The sequence below is a fragment of the Hippichthys cyanospilos genome, chromosome 10 (genome assembly GCF_059441005.1).
Source record: "Hippichthys cyanospilos isolate Australia breed blue-spotted pipefish chromosome 10, RoL_Hcya_1.0, whole genome shotgun sequence".
In the NCBI taxonomy this organism is placed as follows: Eukaryota; Metazoa; Chordata; class Actinopteri; order Syngnathiformes; family Syngnathidae; genus Hippichthys; species Hippichthys cyanospilos.
The window spans coordinates 3792501-3809361 of record NC_142378.1 but is presented as its reverse complement, the minus strand read 5'-3'; the positions used below and the strand labels follow the sequence as shown (position 1 = coordinate 3809361).

The 16861-nt window shown below is 35.6% G+C and overlaps 1 protein-coding gene across 1 annotated transcript; it reads left to right on the top strand.

Annotated features, from left to right (window-relative positions):
- The first annotated feature begins 7251 nt into the window (after positions 1 to 7251).
- Positions 7252 to 10351, top strand: rgs16 (regulator of G protein signaling 16). Its single transcript, XM_088425388.1, has 5 exons — positions 7252 to 7398; positions 8238 to 8321; positions 8412 to 8473; positions 8567 to 8733; positions 9722 to 10351. Exons 1-5 carry the CDS (start codon positions 7355 to 7357, stop codon positions 9920 to 9922), a joined length of 558 nt encoding a protein of 185 aa, XP_088281514.1. The 5' UTR covers positions 7252 to 7354; the 3' UTR covers positions 9923 to 10351.
- Positions 10352 to 16861: the final 6510 nt, after the last annotated feature.

The window sequence follows — 16861 nt, the reverse complement described above, 5'->3', positions numbered from 1 at the left end:
GCTGTACTGAGATGCAGAAACGCAAATTGCAAAGTGAATGGAAATATCCATTGGTGAGAAAGTGACCAAATAGGTACATGTTGCATCTCTATAAAATGCCCGTAAATAACTGCAGCATCTTCAAAAATAATATCAAATTTTATTTAAATCCAACATTTTCATATTAAGACATCAAATGACAACATGAAAAGATGATTAATTTATGATTTAAATGTGAAGGAGAGTCCTGTTTTGAATAAATGATAATAAGTGAAATAATGATAATAAGTGACCAAATAGGTACATGTCGCATCTCTAAAAAATTTGCGTGAATTACTGCAGCATCTTCAAAAATAATATCAAATTTTATTTAAATCGAACATTTTCATATTAAGACATTAATTGAGAACGTGAAAAGATGATTCATTTATGATTTAAATGTGTAGGAGAGTCCTGTTTTGAATAAATGAATGTTCATCAATTCATCAACAAAATAAGATGAAAAAAGATCAACTGATTATCGAAATTATCCTTATTTGCAGACCTAGTTTTATTGTCTGCAGTGATGGTCATTTTTTTAATGTGTTTGTCCTTTCCTAATAAATACTAAAATAAACCAAAATTCAAGACTAGTGATGCTAATAACTTTGCCTGACCTACTTTTTTGTGTTACTCAGAGCAATTGAATGAAAATGAGGTTCATATTAGGTATGATCAATTTACTTGAAAAATATGTCCTTAATATCCCTCAATTATGTTTTTTTTTTTTTCAAGGAGCCTTCCATTTCTGAGACTGCGTAGGAAATGCGCTGTCCTCAAATTCATCTGCTCATTCTCTCAAGCAACAAAAGGTTGATGTAAAAGAATACTAAGAGGAAAGACTCCTTTTTTTTTTCTTTTTCTTTCTCATTTTTTTTTTCTTTGCCTTTTTGAAAGGGATTAAAAACCATGCACGCTGAGTTTCGGATGAGATTTCCCTCAAATTGTAACGCGGCCCGAAATAACAGCCTTTGAATGCGATGGACGTCAATAGGCGAAATGAGAATATTTTGGGTTGTGTTAGGTAAAGATCCCAAGTTCAAAGGCTGGTTGGGGTAAAGGCATAAAATATGCAGATGGCCTCAAATCCTGTTCTTCCTGAAGCTATCTTACAGGTAAAAATGGCTCAAAAATTCAAAGAATTACAAAAGGAATCAGAATACTTCAAAAAATTATTCTGAAATTGACTTCAGGTATCTGTTGCCAGATTTATTGGTGAATTTGGCTCCATTATAGCTGCATCCGCTCCATAATGCTCCATATAGGCTGGCATGATGGTTGTTCCTACTATCACTTTTTAGCAGACCTTGCTGACTCAAATATGTGGATTCAGCCAGCACATTTGTCTCATAGGCCGCAATTAACACGGCGGAATATGTTTACAATCTAGTGTTTCTAGAGAGGAAGGAGTTGAATTGAGTAAGAATCAGAAAAGGAATCAGAACGCTTCAAAAAATTACTCAATTATTCTCAAATTGACTTCTGGCATCTGTTGTCAGAGATTATTGATAAATTTGGCTCCATTATAGCTGCATCCGCTCCATAGTGCTCCATATAGGCTGGCGTGATGACTGTTCCTACTGTCATTTTTTCGCTAACTTTGCTGACTCAAATATGAGGATTCAGCCAGCACATTTATCTCATAGGCCGCAATTAACACGGCGGAATATGTTTACAATCTAGTGTTTCTAGAGAGGAAGGAGTTGAATTGAGTAAGAAACAGAAAAGGAATCAGAACGCTTAAAAAAATGACTCAATTATTCTGAAATTGACTTGTGGCATCTGTTGCCAGATTTTATTGGTGAATTTGGCTCCATTATAGCTGCATCCGCTCCATAGTGCTCCATATAGGCTGGCGTGATGGCTGTTCCTACTATCACTTTTTCGCAAACCTTGCTGACTCTAATATGTGGATTCAGCCAGCACATTTGTCTCATAGGCCGCAATTAACACGGCGGAATATGTTTACAATCTAGTGTTTCTAGAGAGGAAGGAGTTGAATTGAGTAAGAAACAGAAAAGGAATCAGAACGCTTAAAAAAATGACTCAATTATTCTGAAATTGACTTGTGGCATCTGTTGCCAGATTTTATTGATAAATTTGGCTCCATTATAGCTGCATCCGCTCCATAGTGCTCCATATAGGCTGGCGTGATGGCTGTTCCTACTATCACTTTTTCGCAAACCTTGCTGACTCTAATATGTGGATTCAGCCAGCACATTTGTCTCATAGGCCGCAATTAACGCGGCGTAATATGTTTACAATCTAGTGTTTCTAGAGAGGAAGGAGTTAAATTGAGTAAGAATCAGAAAAGGAATCAGAACGCTTCAAAAAATTACTCAATTATTCTGAAATTGACTTCTGGTATCTGTTGCCAGATTTTATTGGTGAATTTGGCTCCATTATAGCTGCATCCGCTCCATAGTGCTCCATATAGGCTGGCGTGATGGTTGTTCCTACTATCACTTTTTCGCAAACCTTGTTGACTAAAATATGTGGATTCAGCCAGCACATTTGTCTCATAGGCCGCAATTAACGCGGCGGAATATGTTTACAATCTAGTGTTTCTAGAGAGGAAGGAGTTGAATTGAGTAAGAAACAGAAAAGGAATCAGAACGCTTAAAAAAATGACTCAATTATTCTGAAATTGACTTGTGGCATCTGTTGCCAGATTTTATTGGTGAATTTGGCTCCATTATAGCTGCATCCGCTCCATAGTGCTCCATATAGGCTGGCGTGATGGCTGTTCCTACTATCACTTTTTCGCAAACCTTGCTGACTCTAATATGTGGATTCAGCCAGCACATTTGTCTCATAGGCCGCAATTAACACGGCGGAATATGTTTACAATCTAGTGTTTCTAGAGAGGAAGGAGTTGAATTGAGTAAGAAACAGAAAAGGAATCAGAACACTTAAAAAATGACTCAATTATTCTGAAATTGACTTCTGGCATCTGTTGTCAGAGATTATTGATAAATTTGGCTCCATTATAGCTGCATCCGCTCCATAGTGCTCCATATAGGCTGGCGTGATGACTGTTCCTACTGTCATTTTTTCGCTAACTTTGCTGACTCAAATATGTGGATTCAGCCAGCACATTTGTCTCATAGGCCGCAATCAATGCTTCTAGAGAGGAAGGAGTTTAATTGAGTTATCAATAATAGAGACTGGAGACAAAAGAAACAACCTGAGTCAAACGTTTAATATCTAAATAAACAGAGAAGCACTTCTTAGTTCTTTTGGTGTGTGGTTCACAACGTAAAATAAAATAATTCACCCGTCAGTATTTAAGCAGGGTGTTGGTATACAATTTAAACAAAAAATATACAAACAAATTATGATTTTTGCTTTAGTTTTAACTTTCGTTGGATTTTGACTAATTTGATGACCATAACTTGATATTTCCGCATGATTTATACTTTGAGTCCAATTTATCCCGGATGATTTCTTTCTAGTGGCGAATCCGTGTCACGATGAGTAACGTTGCCGCATCAGCCAACTTCAAGGACGTTGAAATAAAAGCACAAAGAGAAGCTCGGCGACATTATGAAAAAGAAAAAAAAAAAATCTCTTCCGGTCGGGCTTTCTCTCATTGTCATGAGTACATAAGGTGTGCTGACATCACCGTATGAGTGCCTGAGTAGGTGGCCGGCTTCCCCAAGGCAACCCGACTCGAATTTCCGGCCGACGAATGGCGCTATTAAATCTTCACTAGGACAATCATTCTAGATTTATAGGCTAATACGTGTTACAGTGTGTTCCAGCAGAAGCCATCCACTCCATATTAGTTGGCGCAACCTAATTAGTGATACACGGTTTAGGTACAACAAATGCTGGCCGAGTGGACGCTTTGTGCTTTTGGGCTGTTTGGCTACGGAAGCCTGGAGCTGACAATGTTGAAAAACGTTTTTGACTGGTGAACCTATTCAAATGTACCATGTTTTTCAGATGATAAACACGTAAAATTCTCTCAAAAATAACCCGGTGCACCGTATAACCCGGTTCACCGTTTAACCCGGTCCACCGTATATCCCTGTTCACCTTATATTCCGGTAAACCTTAGATGAAGAGATTTACAGAAATAGGCATGCTCATAATGATGAGTTAGAATGAGTTAATTTCATGAAATTTTAAGGAAAATATAGAATATTGTCCTTGAAATTTCATGAAATTACCTATTGATTGAAGGAAAATATTATCTTGGAATATGCAATACTCAGTCCGTCTTGAGACCCAACCCATTTTTTTTCCTCCACTTTAGTGGACATTTGTTCCTGATCTCTATTATTTGACATATTGGAGCTACGCAACTAAGTCCTAGTGTCCTCTGTAGAGGACATCCAGTCCTCTCCGAGGATGTCCCACAGCGAAAGTTAGTTATTGCCGGTGGGCCGTTAGAACCGATGGAAAACACGCGCATGTGTGTTTGATTGATAATGTAATGCTTCAATCTTCATAGGTGCAAAAATACACCCCGATTAAAATTTCAATGATGCGTTACGAGATTGAAATGAGCGCATGCCTGATTTGATCGCAAACGTAAAGTACTGTTCTTACATTAGTGGTCAACATGTTTTCGGCTTTCATCATCTGATGTAATGAATGCTGGTGCTGAACAACAAGCTCCCTGTGGCTTGACAAAGCCTTGCGTAACTGCCGTGTGACCGCAGGGGCCATATTGCCTTGATCACAGGTTCTCAAATGGAGGTAAGCAAATCTAATTCAATGCTTTTTTAATGACAGTGTAGTTTTTTTTTTCAAAATAACCCTTGAGGCATTATGATACAAATTATGGAAATTCCTTTGATTTTTTTTACGATATCATAAAAGAGTCAATGGGGGAAAATCGCCAGGGAGCTGAAATTCCAAGGAGATGATCGAAACGTGTAAAATTTCAAAACGCAACGATTCGGAAATCTCTATGTGATTGCAGCTGGACGTGCGAGATTTTGTGTACAAAAGTAAAAATTGTCCAAATTTTGGACCATATAAAACCATTATAATTACAATTTTTGAGATGCATTTTAATAGGATTTATGACATCAATTTTCCTGCAATTTTTTGAAACATTCCGTTGAGTGGCGGTCAAACCATATCAGCAAACAGAAAATTATTTCATACTCAAGACAATAGGTGGCGGTAGAGACCAGTTAAGGCTTTTGAAATAATCACGTCACAGATTACCAAGATAGACCATAATATTTTTCAATTTTTTGGGGGGGTTAATAAATTTTACCTAAATATGTATCGATAGAACTGATGTCACTGAACAATTTGAGTGGTTGATGGAAAAAAATATTCATAAATAACCTTAATGATGATACTTTTAAAAGGTTTTACAAAATTAGGGAAAACAAATGTAATGTCTATCGTTTGTTTATCGTTGGTTAAGTGCAAACGAATTAGCACATGAAGCAACATTTGGCGAAATTGTTATCGCGACATCTAGCGGAAGGAAAACGAAGCCTCATGAAACACTTGTGCCTTGAAACCTCAATGGAAATGAGAGCTCCCTTTAAATGTTGGAAGAGAATCCATTAGCCAAATCGCATACGTACTTGTGATGAAACCAAACCGCAGGAATGTTTCGGTAAACACTTTCCATGAAAGAAAAAAAAGAAGAAAACACATCCTCACACAGTGCCAGTCACATATTTCTCCGAAACCCCTTCAGCTCTATCTTTATGTAACCTATTTGCTTCAATATAATAGTATGGACTGTTGTTTTGTTTTATTAGAGTGATCGGTTCCGGTCTGGTTCCATTTCTGTTTCAATGGTCTTGCTGTACGGAGTTTGGATTTTCTCCCCAAGCTTATCGGTCAAAAATAAAGGTAATTTTCAGAAAGTTCTTTGGGACTCTAAGAATTCAGTTCACCGTTGATTCATCCTGTTGCTAGAATACTGCATATAAGATAATATAAATAATATAAAAGTAAAGTACAGAAGCATCAAACTGCCAAAGTGGAGTCAACATTTTTGACTGGCAATTCCTTTGAAATTAATCTCAAATACATATTTGTAAGCTAACGCTAAATAAATAGCATTTTTTTTTAATTCATGGTGTGTTGAATTGTGTTTTTCTTTTTACCTATTTGTCGTAGAAGGATTGATCAGTTCATCAAAAACAAAGAGATTGATTGATTCTTTTTATCAATCAATGTATTAAATCGATTAATAATTGATTAATGATTATTAATTCCTTGTCATAATTACTATACTACTTAATTACTATATTTTAACGTGCATTGCTTCATAAAGTGCATCAGTTCAAATAACCCAAACTTTAATAAACTAAATTTACTTATTAGACTCTAAGCGGACTGTACAGCTTCAAAAATACAGTAATTCATAGTAACTCATATTTTTATGATGATTTTTAATGCCGTCAAGGCAACGGTACGTCTTTCTTTTCAAATTAAAAGCAAATTAAGTGGAACATGATACAACTTATTGCTAAATTTCAAACCCCTTTTGCAAAACGTTGCATGCTTTTATTTTGTTGTATTTAAGTTACATATGTGCACGCACTGTCATAAGTGACATAATCTTCCATCAGACGAGCCAGAAATAAAACGAAAAGAACATTGTATGACGTCAGTGGCACGCAAACTTTTACTTTTTTTTAATGTAAAGCACAACCATCGCAAAGCAACAGCAGAAAAAAAAATACTGATTTATTTAAAATCGGAGCTTCATTTTGGGGAATTATTTGAATTTATTCATCAAAAAAAGCCGTTTTTTATTGTGAATTTGTCTCACTAATTACAATGCGCATCTGTATAAAATCTGAGAAAATAAAGGCAAGGAAAGTTCCTAACGCGATTAAGTTGATTCACGTTCCAATTCATTTGCTCTTACTTTGAAAAGAAACCGTGGATGGCGCAACATTTTGCTTTTTTTTTTTTTTGCTTTTTTTCCATCCCAAATTACTTTGTGCTAGTCATATTTACAAATACAGTTCAATAAAATACAGTTAAAAATATTTTACCGGGGATACAGGATCGAAAAGGCAAAGTTCTTGTTTTCTAAGGGAAGGAGTTTTCAAGGACACGCTGAGAAAATATTTACAAGCATGGGCGTTATTTGAATGTTATTTCTTTTTTTGAATGATTTGATAGAAATTTCCAAGCTTCCACCCCTCCCTTTTGGTGACTTCATAAGTCATGCTCTGATTGGCTGCGAGGTCGGATGACACATCCTATGCAGGGGCGCATCTTATAAAAGCTGCGCTCTTGCTGCATTCAGACACACAGACGCTGTGATTTTCGACTGAGGATTTTTAGCAGCTCCCAACACAAGCGGGATTCAAACCCTCAGCGTCTTCTGTCCGCTATTATGTGTAAAGGACTAGCATCCATGCAGACCTGCTGCTTGGAAAGGTATCGAAAGCTTCTTTTAACTCATTCACTGCCAAAAACGTTTTTATTCGTTTTTTTTTAAGAAATTCAATACCAGGTGTCTATTTATACTTGTTTTTTTTTTTCTGTTGAGCTTGAGGAGGTTCTAAAATAGGCATTTTCATTCTTTCACTCCCTAAAACGTTTTTATATGTTGTTGTTTTTTTTTGTTGTTGTTTTTTTTTTTTAGGAGTCCAGAAATGCAATACCAGATGTCTATTTATATATATATTTGGTTTTCTGTGCTGGGCTTAAGAAGGGTTTAAAAAAGGCATTTTCAATCATTTACCACTAAAAAAAACGTTTTTAGATGTTTTGTAACAGTCCAGAAATTCAAAGCCAGGTATCTATGTTTTGTTTTGTTTCGTTTTTTTTTGTTTTGCTTGAGGAAACGTTTTTTTAGGAGTCCAGAAATTCAATACCAGGTGAAGAGGGTATATATATATATATATATATATATATATATATATATATATATATATATATATATATATATACTTTTTTTCCCATCATTAATCTGCATTGGGCTGGAGTAGGGTCTAAAATTTTCATCCATTCTCTCCCAAAAACGTTTTTTAAGAGTCCAGGAATTCGAATACCAGGTGTATACGCTCCTATATGTATCCATCTATTTATATATTTATTAATTTGTTAGGGTTGGGTAGGGTCAAAAAATTGCCTGGTGCCGAGTTTAAAATCGCCGCCTTACGAGGAAGCAGCTGAAGTTTTGACTTCTCTGTGCGTGAATATTTATCTTTAAAGGATGCACTAAAGGCCGCGTTCCAATATTCAGCTCTAACCTTGTCCCATTTTCTCCACAGAGCCAAAGAGCTGAAAGCGAGGCTGGGAAGCGTTTTGCACAAATCCGACTGGAGTTGGCTCTGCTGTAAAATGGGCAAAAACAAGTAAGATCAAATCTAAAAGACTGTCTGAGAAAAAAACGTGTTTTTTTTTTTTTTTTAATATGAGATGTAACAATGCATGGTTTGTTGTAGGCCAACCCTGGAGGAATGCCTGAGGTGGAAAGGATCATTTGAACAACTCCTGTCTAGCAAATGTAAGGACATTTTGAAGACGTTTGACTTGAAGGAAGCGCCTTGAAGAGAGCGCATGAAAAAAACGATTGAATTTCCTTTCTTTCTTCCCGCAGACGGACTGTGCGCTTTCACTGCCTTCTTATTATCGGAATTCAGCGAAGAGAACATTGCGTTCTACTTTGCTTGTGAAGATTACAGGAGGACCAAATCTCTGGACAAATTGCCTGCCAAAGCACAGAAAATCTACAATGAATTCATCGGCAGCGATGCTCCCCGGGAGGTAAATAAAATGCATCACGAGGCACAATGCTAATGTTAGCTTTTAGCTAGGTATGGGGTGATCATTGGTTTGATGGTTTATGGTTAAAAAAAAAAAAAATCTAATTTTCCTCAGGCAATCTGGACACCAACTGTAATCCATTTTAATCGGAGTAATAAACACAATAAAGGTTTTCTATAAAGAAGGTTAATTTAATCAAAAATAACCTGTGTAGTGTCAACAATATCGGATAAATAATTATAATTAAGTTTTAGTCTAAACTTCATGTTTATAATAGTGCAAACTTTTTTATAGTCCGGACATTCAATCTGATGTACTATTGTAATATATTTTTTCCCTTTTTTTTCAAGATTTTGGCTATATTAGAGTCTAAAAATGGCAAGTATTAAATGAATTAAGTACTATGAAAGTAATTCATTACTTTACTTTCTACTTAGTACTTGATTGCTAACATAAAGATTTATTCATTTAGCACTTAGTTACATATTTACAGTATATATCCAGTATATATACAGTATATATTTTTCCATAGGAATAAATGAATTAAGTACTACTAAAGTAATTAATTACTTTGAACACTAAAGTAATTTATTACTTTACTAAGTAATTCGCACTTGATTCAGAAGTAAAGCTTGGATTACTTTACTAAAGTAACTGATTACTTTACTTAGTCATTAGCACTTGATTGCTAACATAATCAATTCATCGGTAAAGATTGATTGCTTTCACTTAATTACTTACATATATTTTTTAAAGTATTTTTTATACACTGCACGATTTAAAAACAAAAAGTGTATTCATACACACACACATATATATATATATATATATATATATATATATATATATATATATATATATATATATATATATATATATATATATATATATATATATATATATATATGTAGCCTCCAAATTTAATATTGGCCCATGCTTGCTTGTAAATATTGTGAAATAACAAAAGCGTCTCATTTCCCTTTCCCAGATCAACATCGACCATGAAACCCGTGACATCACCAAGGCCAACATGCGCTCGCCGACGCCCGGCAGCTTCGACCAGGCGCAGCACAAGATCTACATGCTCATGGCCAAAGACTGCTACCCACGTTTCCTGCGCTCGCCGGCCTTCAAGGATCTTCTGGGTCAAGCCAAGCCCAGGAGCAAGACCACCAAACAGAAAGCCTGAGCCGCGTCTGGCGTCGATCCAACCAAGCGGTTCCGGGACGGAAAATGCGTCCTTTAAAGATTTCTCTCGCTAAAAGATGAGAAACGGGGTTCCTTTCCCCGACCGGAATGTCAAAAGAATGGCGGCGAGGCGGAAAAGGAAAGCGGTTTGGAAATTCACCAAAAAGCGTCGATGATACGGCAGAAGCTTGCGAGGAACGGAAAAGCACTTTTCTCTCGTTTGCCTAAAGGCAAATTATTGTTCATAATGTCCGTCAAAGTCAAGCACTGTTTGTGAAAAGAATATCTTGAGATTTTGTATTTATTTGTGTGTGTTTGATGCATTTGTACATAATAAAGCCTGTGATATTGCGCGATATAAAATATTGATATTTATACAAAGGTTGTATTTTTACACACCAGCAAATAAACTTGACACGTTGAAAGATAACCTTGCTCTCAAGTCTTTGCTCTCATTGGTCGTTATTACGCTTGCAAATTATATCACCTGCGCCGTGACGTGAATTCCAAAAGGTTTTTCTCAAATGAGGGGGATTTTTTAAAGTTTTTTTTCAGCAAAAATAACTAAATGCCGTGAGAGGAACGATACATTTTTCTTTTCAAAGTAAGAGCTAATGAATTGGAACTTTGCGTTATAGCGGCTCCTTTGCAAATCTTTTTAGCGAATGCAGTGACAGGATCGCTACATTTTTCTTTTCTAATCAAGAGCAAATGAATTGAAAAATGAAGCAGGTGTTGCTAAATTTTGTTATAGTAGTGATTTTGCACATCTTTTTAGGCCTTTATTTTTCTTTAGACGTTTTTTGACAATTTTATACAATTTTCCAGCAAAGGAGCTAGAAATCAGATGTATGGCGTTCAATGAGATTATTTGTTCTATATTGTTGATTAAATTACCCCTTAAGGAAGCCTCTACAAATATATTTTCCCAAAATTTAATAAATCAGACAGAAGTGTCTCCGTAACCCCACTGGCATGAATGTACAGACACTGATTTATAAATGAGCACAACATGTACATTGTGATTTTTTTTTTTTTTTTAACTTGAGGTTATATATGTGCACAATATAATGCTAATAATACTGTGCCCATTTCTATTTCCATGACAGCCAGCAGCATGTGTTTTGTTTTGTTGTTGCACCAAGGAAACCGTGTGAAAAGGAAATACTTCAGCAAACAGGAAGTAACGCCACAAAAGTGACGACATTAACGTAAATGGAGCTGCTATAAAGGTTTATAATAAACCCGGCAACTGTTTGCACATGTCATCAACTTCAGGTCATAAATTGCAAAGAAAAAAAGATGGTGGAAACCGTTGCTGCTCAACAAGCGAAAAAAATCAAACCTTGAAAGTTCCTGTTTGGGGTTATGATGGTTGTCTAATTTTACAATGTTTGGTAAGAAGATTTATTCGGGGACGAATGTCGATTTTGCGTATTCAAAAAATCAAGTGGAAAAATACAAGATAGAAATGACGAATGCTGATTTACAATGAGTTGGAATAGAAACTTAACCGTTGTTCATTTATTTTGCCATTTTATAACAGTAAAAAAGTTTAGCGTTTGCAGAGGTGGGTAACTGACTTTTTATGTTTGTCCAACATTAATCAGAGCCCCCGCCCCCTTTCCGTCATCGTCAGTGTGTCATTTTTTCAAGTCAGACAAAATTGTAATGAACTCCTTAATACTAATGCAAAATAATTGGAGTACCCATTTCAACAAGTGATGTGCAAGCATGAAAGTTAAGTTTACATTCAAACTCATTTTAAATCAGTATTCATCATTTTCAAATTAATTCATTTCATCCCAAAGTCGTAATTTTACGTTTTCAAGAGCCCAATCATTCAACCAGAGGTACTTATCAGTTACGTATAGTTTTTTTTTTTTTAATGTTTTTTTTTAGCGTTTGGTTAAAGTAGTGTCTCGAAATGAGTTAATTAAAACAAAATATTAACGTTTCATTGCTAAAAATTGCTAAATAACTGTACTATACCTTTAAAGGGCACCATTAAGTTGTTAGTACCGAGTGTAAACGTGAAAATATCAACGACCCATGTAGCATTTTGCCACAACAAGACAACACTAGAGGGCAGCAAACAGCAGCAAATGACCACGACATTCAAACTGGATTTAGAAGTTGAAGAAATACTTGATTACGGATAAAAGAACCAAAGAACATATAAAGTTACTTTTGAGATTAATGTTCTGCTTAAAATCATGAAAAATGAGATGTCCGCCTCATCAACAGTTAACTTTTGTTCTTTACAGTTTGCATGATGTGCTGGAGTCTACTACAGGGCTGAATATTTACTTGTTCTGTTCTTGCGCCCTCCTCTGGTAAATATCTGACATTGCACTACCTTTTATTGTGATTGTGATATTACACAATTCCTTCTGTGGGAATAGACGCACGAATCTATACGAACATTCATTTACCACAAAATCTCCGATGAACGATTAGGATTTTGAGAGTCAATAACAAGATTTGCCTACTTAAATAACTTACTTTATTTATTGCTTGCCTCATTACAATCTGGTATCGTTTTATCGAGCACCAAGCTAAACAATTGTGTAATATTTATATAGTGTAAAATGGGATTTAAAATCGGTATTGAGTATTTTAATTGAATATCTTCCACTGGATTTATTTATAAACAAAATCAAACCTTGAAATAAATGCATCCACAGGCACATATGAAATTATAAATATGGTTAAGTATTATTGTAAAACACTGACTGTGTACCCCATATCCTGTATTCTTATCGTTTTGTAGCATGCGGTTGGTGTCTTTTTTGTGCACTCACCTTGAACCCATAAAATGTTTGTTGAATACTTGGATTATGTTTGAAATAATCGATGAATACAGTATAATCTAATCATAATGATCTAATAATAAATAATTTGGATTTTCTATATGCATAATGCATAAACAGGCACATATGAAAGTATGCATATGGTTAATATGTACTTCTATTTTGTTAAAAGGGATTTAAAATCAGTATTCATTATTTTGTTAGAATATTTTCCACAGAATTTTAAAAAATAGAATCAAGTCTTTAAATAAATGCATCCACAGGCATATGTGAAATTATGAATATGGTTAAGTATTATTGTAAAACACTGTGTACTATATATCCTGTATCGTTACCTTTTTGCATCATGCATAAAGTTTTACCATATATGACATGGATAGGCTTTTCATTTTCCGGCAAATGTTTTCTATTTTTTAAATATTTGTCCAAAAGCCCAAAGTGGAGTTTTGCCCTATGAGGTTTTCGGAGGTTTATGGGCACTGTACACAACTCACAATGCGGTGGATGCTTCTCACAAATGATGACGTGGGATGAGACATTCTTCAAGAAACTTGCCTCACATCTGACCAAGAAAGCATGAAGCGTGACGCTAATGAGATATTGAGGCCAAAGTTTGAGAAGATGAAAAGACATAAAACGCAGAGGAACCCAAGTCTACTGTGAGACTTGATTATTTGTGAATTTAATATCGTTGCGATTCATTTTTGGGTTTAAAATGCAAATCTTATTGTCCCACTGAGAGCTTGTGTCCACTTTTGTGGACATTTATTTTGGGTATATGTCTTTTGACTCATGGGAATCCCAATGTCCTCAAACGAGGACATTCTTGCATATCCAATGATGTCTCATGTGTTTGGGTCGGATACAATACACTTTCCGCCTTATAACACAATTTTTCACCGTATATGATTTCCAAACATAATTCTTTCAATTGAGATTTCACCTTAAAATCCGGTGCACCCATTACTCCAAAAATACACAAAAAAAAATAGGGGGAAGATTTATCAACAACTTAGAAGAGTCAATTAGTTTTTGAGAAATCAATTTCAATTTATAGGTTAAACTAGACCTGTTTATGATAATAACACAAGTGATCCCCGTATATGGAAATGTTTCTGGTGCACCGATTACCCAAAAAATACGTCAAAAAGGTAAAGTTTATTGTCAACTAAACAGTCAGTTAATTTGAGTGAAATTAATATCACTATATAGTTTAAACTAGACCTGTTCATGATGATAAACAGGTGCGTCGTATAACACAAAAACAACTTTTATATGAGCATTTCTGAACTTAAACTGTTCATTGAGATTATGCCTTATGATACACTGCACCTTATAGTCTAAAAATGTAGTTTATTGCCATTAAAAAGTGGAAAATATGAATAAAGTTTGACTCATTTGGTGTACTGCTCGGTTTCCCTTAATGTGCAATACCGTGCCTTATAATACGGTGTCCCTTCCTCTTAGTCAAACTGTCACTTCATATATCAAACCGGACTTGCTGGTAATATTCAAACATGAACCGATTCATTAGCATTTCATTAAAAAAACGTCGAAAATGAAATCGAGACGCGTGACTCAGAGAAGGCAGAGGATGTGACCTCGGAGGAACTTTGGGTCGCTAGATATTTCAATATTCTCTTTACACTAGGGACTCACATTTGGAACATTCCCATGCTTGGGGTGTCATATTGTTGTTTTTCCCTCCTCCGGACATCCAATTTTCCCCCGTACGATTTTAAAAGAATTTGCTGGTACTTTCTGCCCATTTCTTGCCGCCCTGCTTGTGTGTGTGTATATATATATATATATATATATATATATATATATATATATATATATATATATATATATATATATATATATATATATATATATATTCCAGTTACATAATCATTTCTAATTGACCTCTGATGGAAAATGTTCTCTAAATGAAGGGATTGTATTTATTTCTCTAAGGCAAGAATGTTAAGTAATAATTATTTACCTTGGTGTTTTCTTTTCCCAGTTTAGGTCTTGAACTGGCAACAGAGAAAGCTGTCATTTTTCTCAACTAAACATTAGTTGGAGATTTTTCCTTTCCCTTGTGTAAGAAGTAGTTTTATCCGAAAAGCCCTTGCAAATAAACATCTGAATGAAAACAATTTATGGCGCTGTGGGAAGAGACGTTTAATTTCCTCTTGCACGATTGCGAGCTGGAAGCCCTGAGAATCCCGACACGTATTAGTCACCCGACCTTGTGTCAGCAATTCAGAAAATTCATCTTGAGGAAAAAAAAAAATCACATGCCTTATAACCCACTACACCTTATCTTTGAAAATTTCCATAACTAAGACCTATTCATTGAGACTGTGCCTTTTAATACGGTGCAGTTATTAAAAGTCCAGTCCTCGAGGGCCGGTATCCCGCATGTTTTCTGTTTTTCTCTCCCCAACACACCTGATTCAAATGATTAGTTCATTAACAGGAGCTTGAAAATGATCCTAATCACGTGAGTCAGGTGTGTTTGAGTGAGAGGGTTCAAAAACATGCAGCATACCGGCCCTTGAGGGCTGGACTTCGACACCTCAAGATACTTATCATCAATGAAAAGGTGTCATTTTTTTGTGCAAATAATTTCACTTTTCACGTTAAATAATAATAACCTGGTGCGCTTAATCTCCCAGTGTGTCCCATAAATGGAAATTTCCCAAAACGTGTTCATCGAGACTGCATCTTACAAGCCGATTTGCTTTATAGTTAGAAAAATGTGTGAGATTTTATCGCCAACTAAAAAGTGTCAATTTCTTTTTGTTAAACTAAAATCACTTAAGATCAATCAATCAATCAAATTTGATTTTTATAGCCCTGAATCAGCAATGTCTCAAAGGGCTTCACAGATGAAAAGAGGTCATGTGGAGACTTCTTTCGAAAAAAGAAGTCATACAGAGACATCTTTTCAGTGCATCAACAGCATCCCCTGTCACAGCTCCCAGAAGAGGAAGGAAAAACTCAAAAACCCCAATTTAGGGAAAATCAGAAACCTTCAGAAGGGACCACGGGTGGGAGGAGCCCCCTTCCAACCCCACAGGTTGAATTGAATATTACATTTGGCCTGCACATATATTTCACTTGACTTGTACAGGATAATAACCTGTTGTGCCGTATAACTCAACGTGCCCTCAAGTCAAATCAATGCGGGAATATAATTCCCGGAAAATGAAGCATTTAAAGGGAAAATTCTATTACAAAAATAATGACTGTTTATCACGATTCCTAATATGTCACGTCATCGTTTTCATTGTGCCCAGGCACCGACTTCTAATCGCTATCAGAGAGATTATTGGTGAGGCTAGAAGTTTATTTTCTTTTTGCAGAAGGGTAAATCCCTATTATTGAAGCTTGGATGAATGGACAGACAAACTGCAAAAGTGATGTGAATTCCATTCTGCATGCTGGGCATAAAAAATCCAGCGCGAAAAGAGGAACAAAACACGCTAACGAAAGTTAGTCTGCAGTTTTGCGCTGATAGAAAAAAAATGTGGAGAAAGTTCCGCTGCATTCTATTTATGTATTTTTTTTTTGTTTTATCTTTGCAAATCAACAAACACATTTAAAACGTTTTAATAATAAGTATATTTTTCGATTATGCCAAGATAAAGATGACACGGAAAAAAAAACGGTAAAATACTCGGCTGACTTTACAGGAAGTGGCCGGGATTGTTTTTGTCTTTACGGGAAATTGTTGGAATGAAATGTGGAAATAATATTGATTTTTGTGTCGCGCATCTCAGAGCGGGCACCATCCGACGTCTGGAGACAAGAGGGTGCTTCCTCTTTGATTCCGTTTGAATTGTTGCTTCTTATCGACTGAAATACGTGTTTGTATATAAAATGTCAGGAAACAACTCCTTCCTTAGTCCGAGTTTCCCAGAGTAAGAGCTGGGGAAAGGTCAGCCTCTTAGCCTGCTGCCTTGAAAGAGTCTCCGTGGGTGAGTGCGCAACAAAATCGGCGCTTTACAATAAATCAAGACGGCTGCTGGGATTCGCGTTTGAAGATGAATTCGTTTTATGAATGTATGTGCTCATATTTTGCCTTTCAAAATATGACTGCATATGTCAATTATTATTATTAACAATTATATATA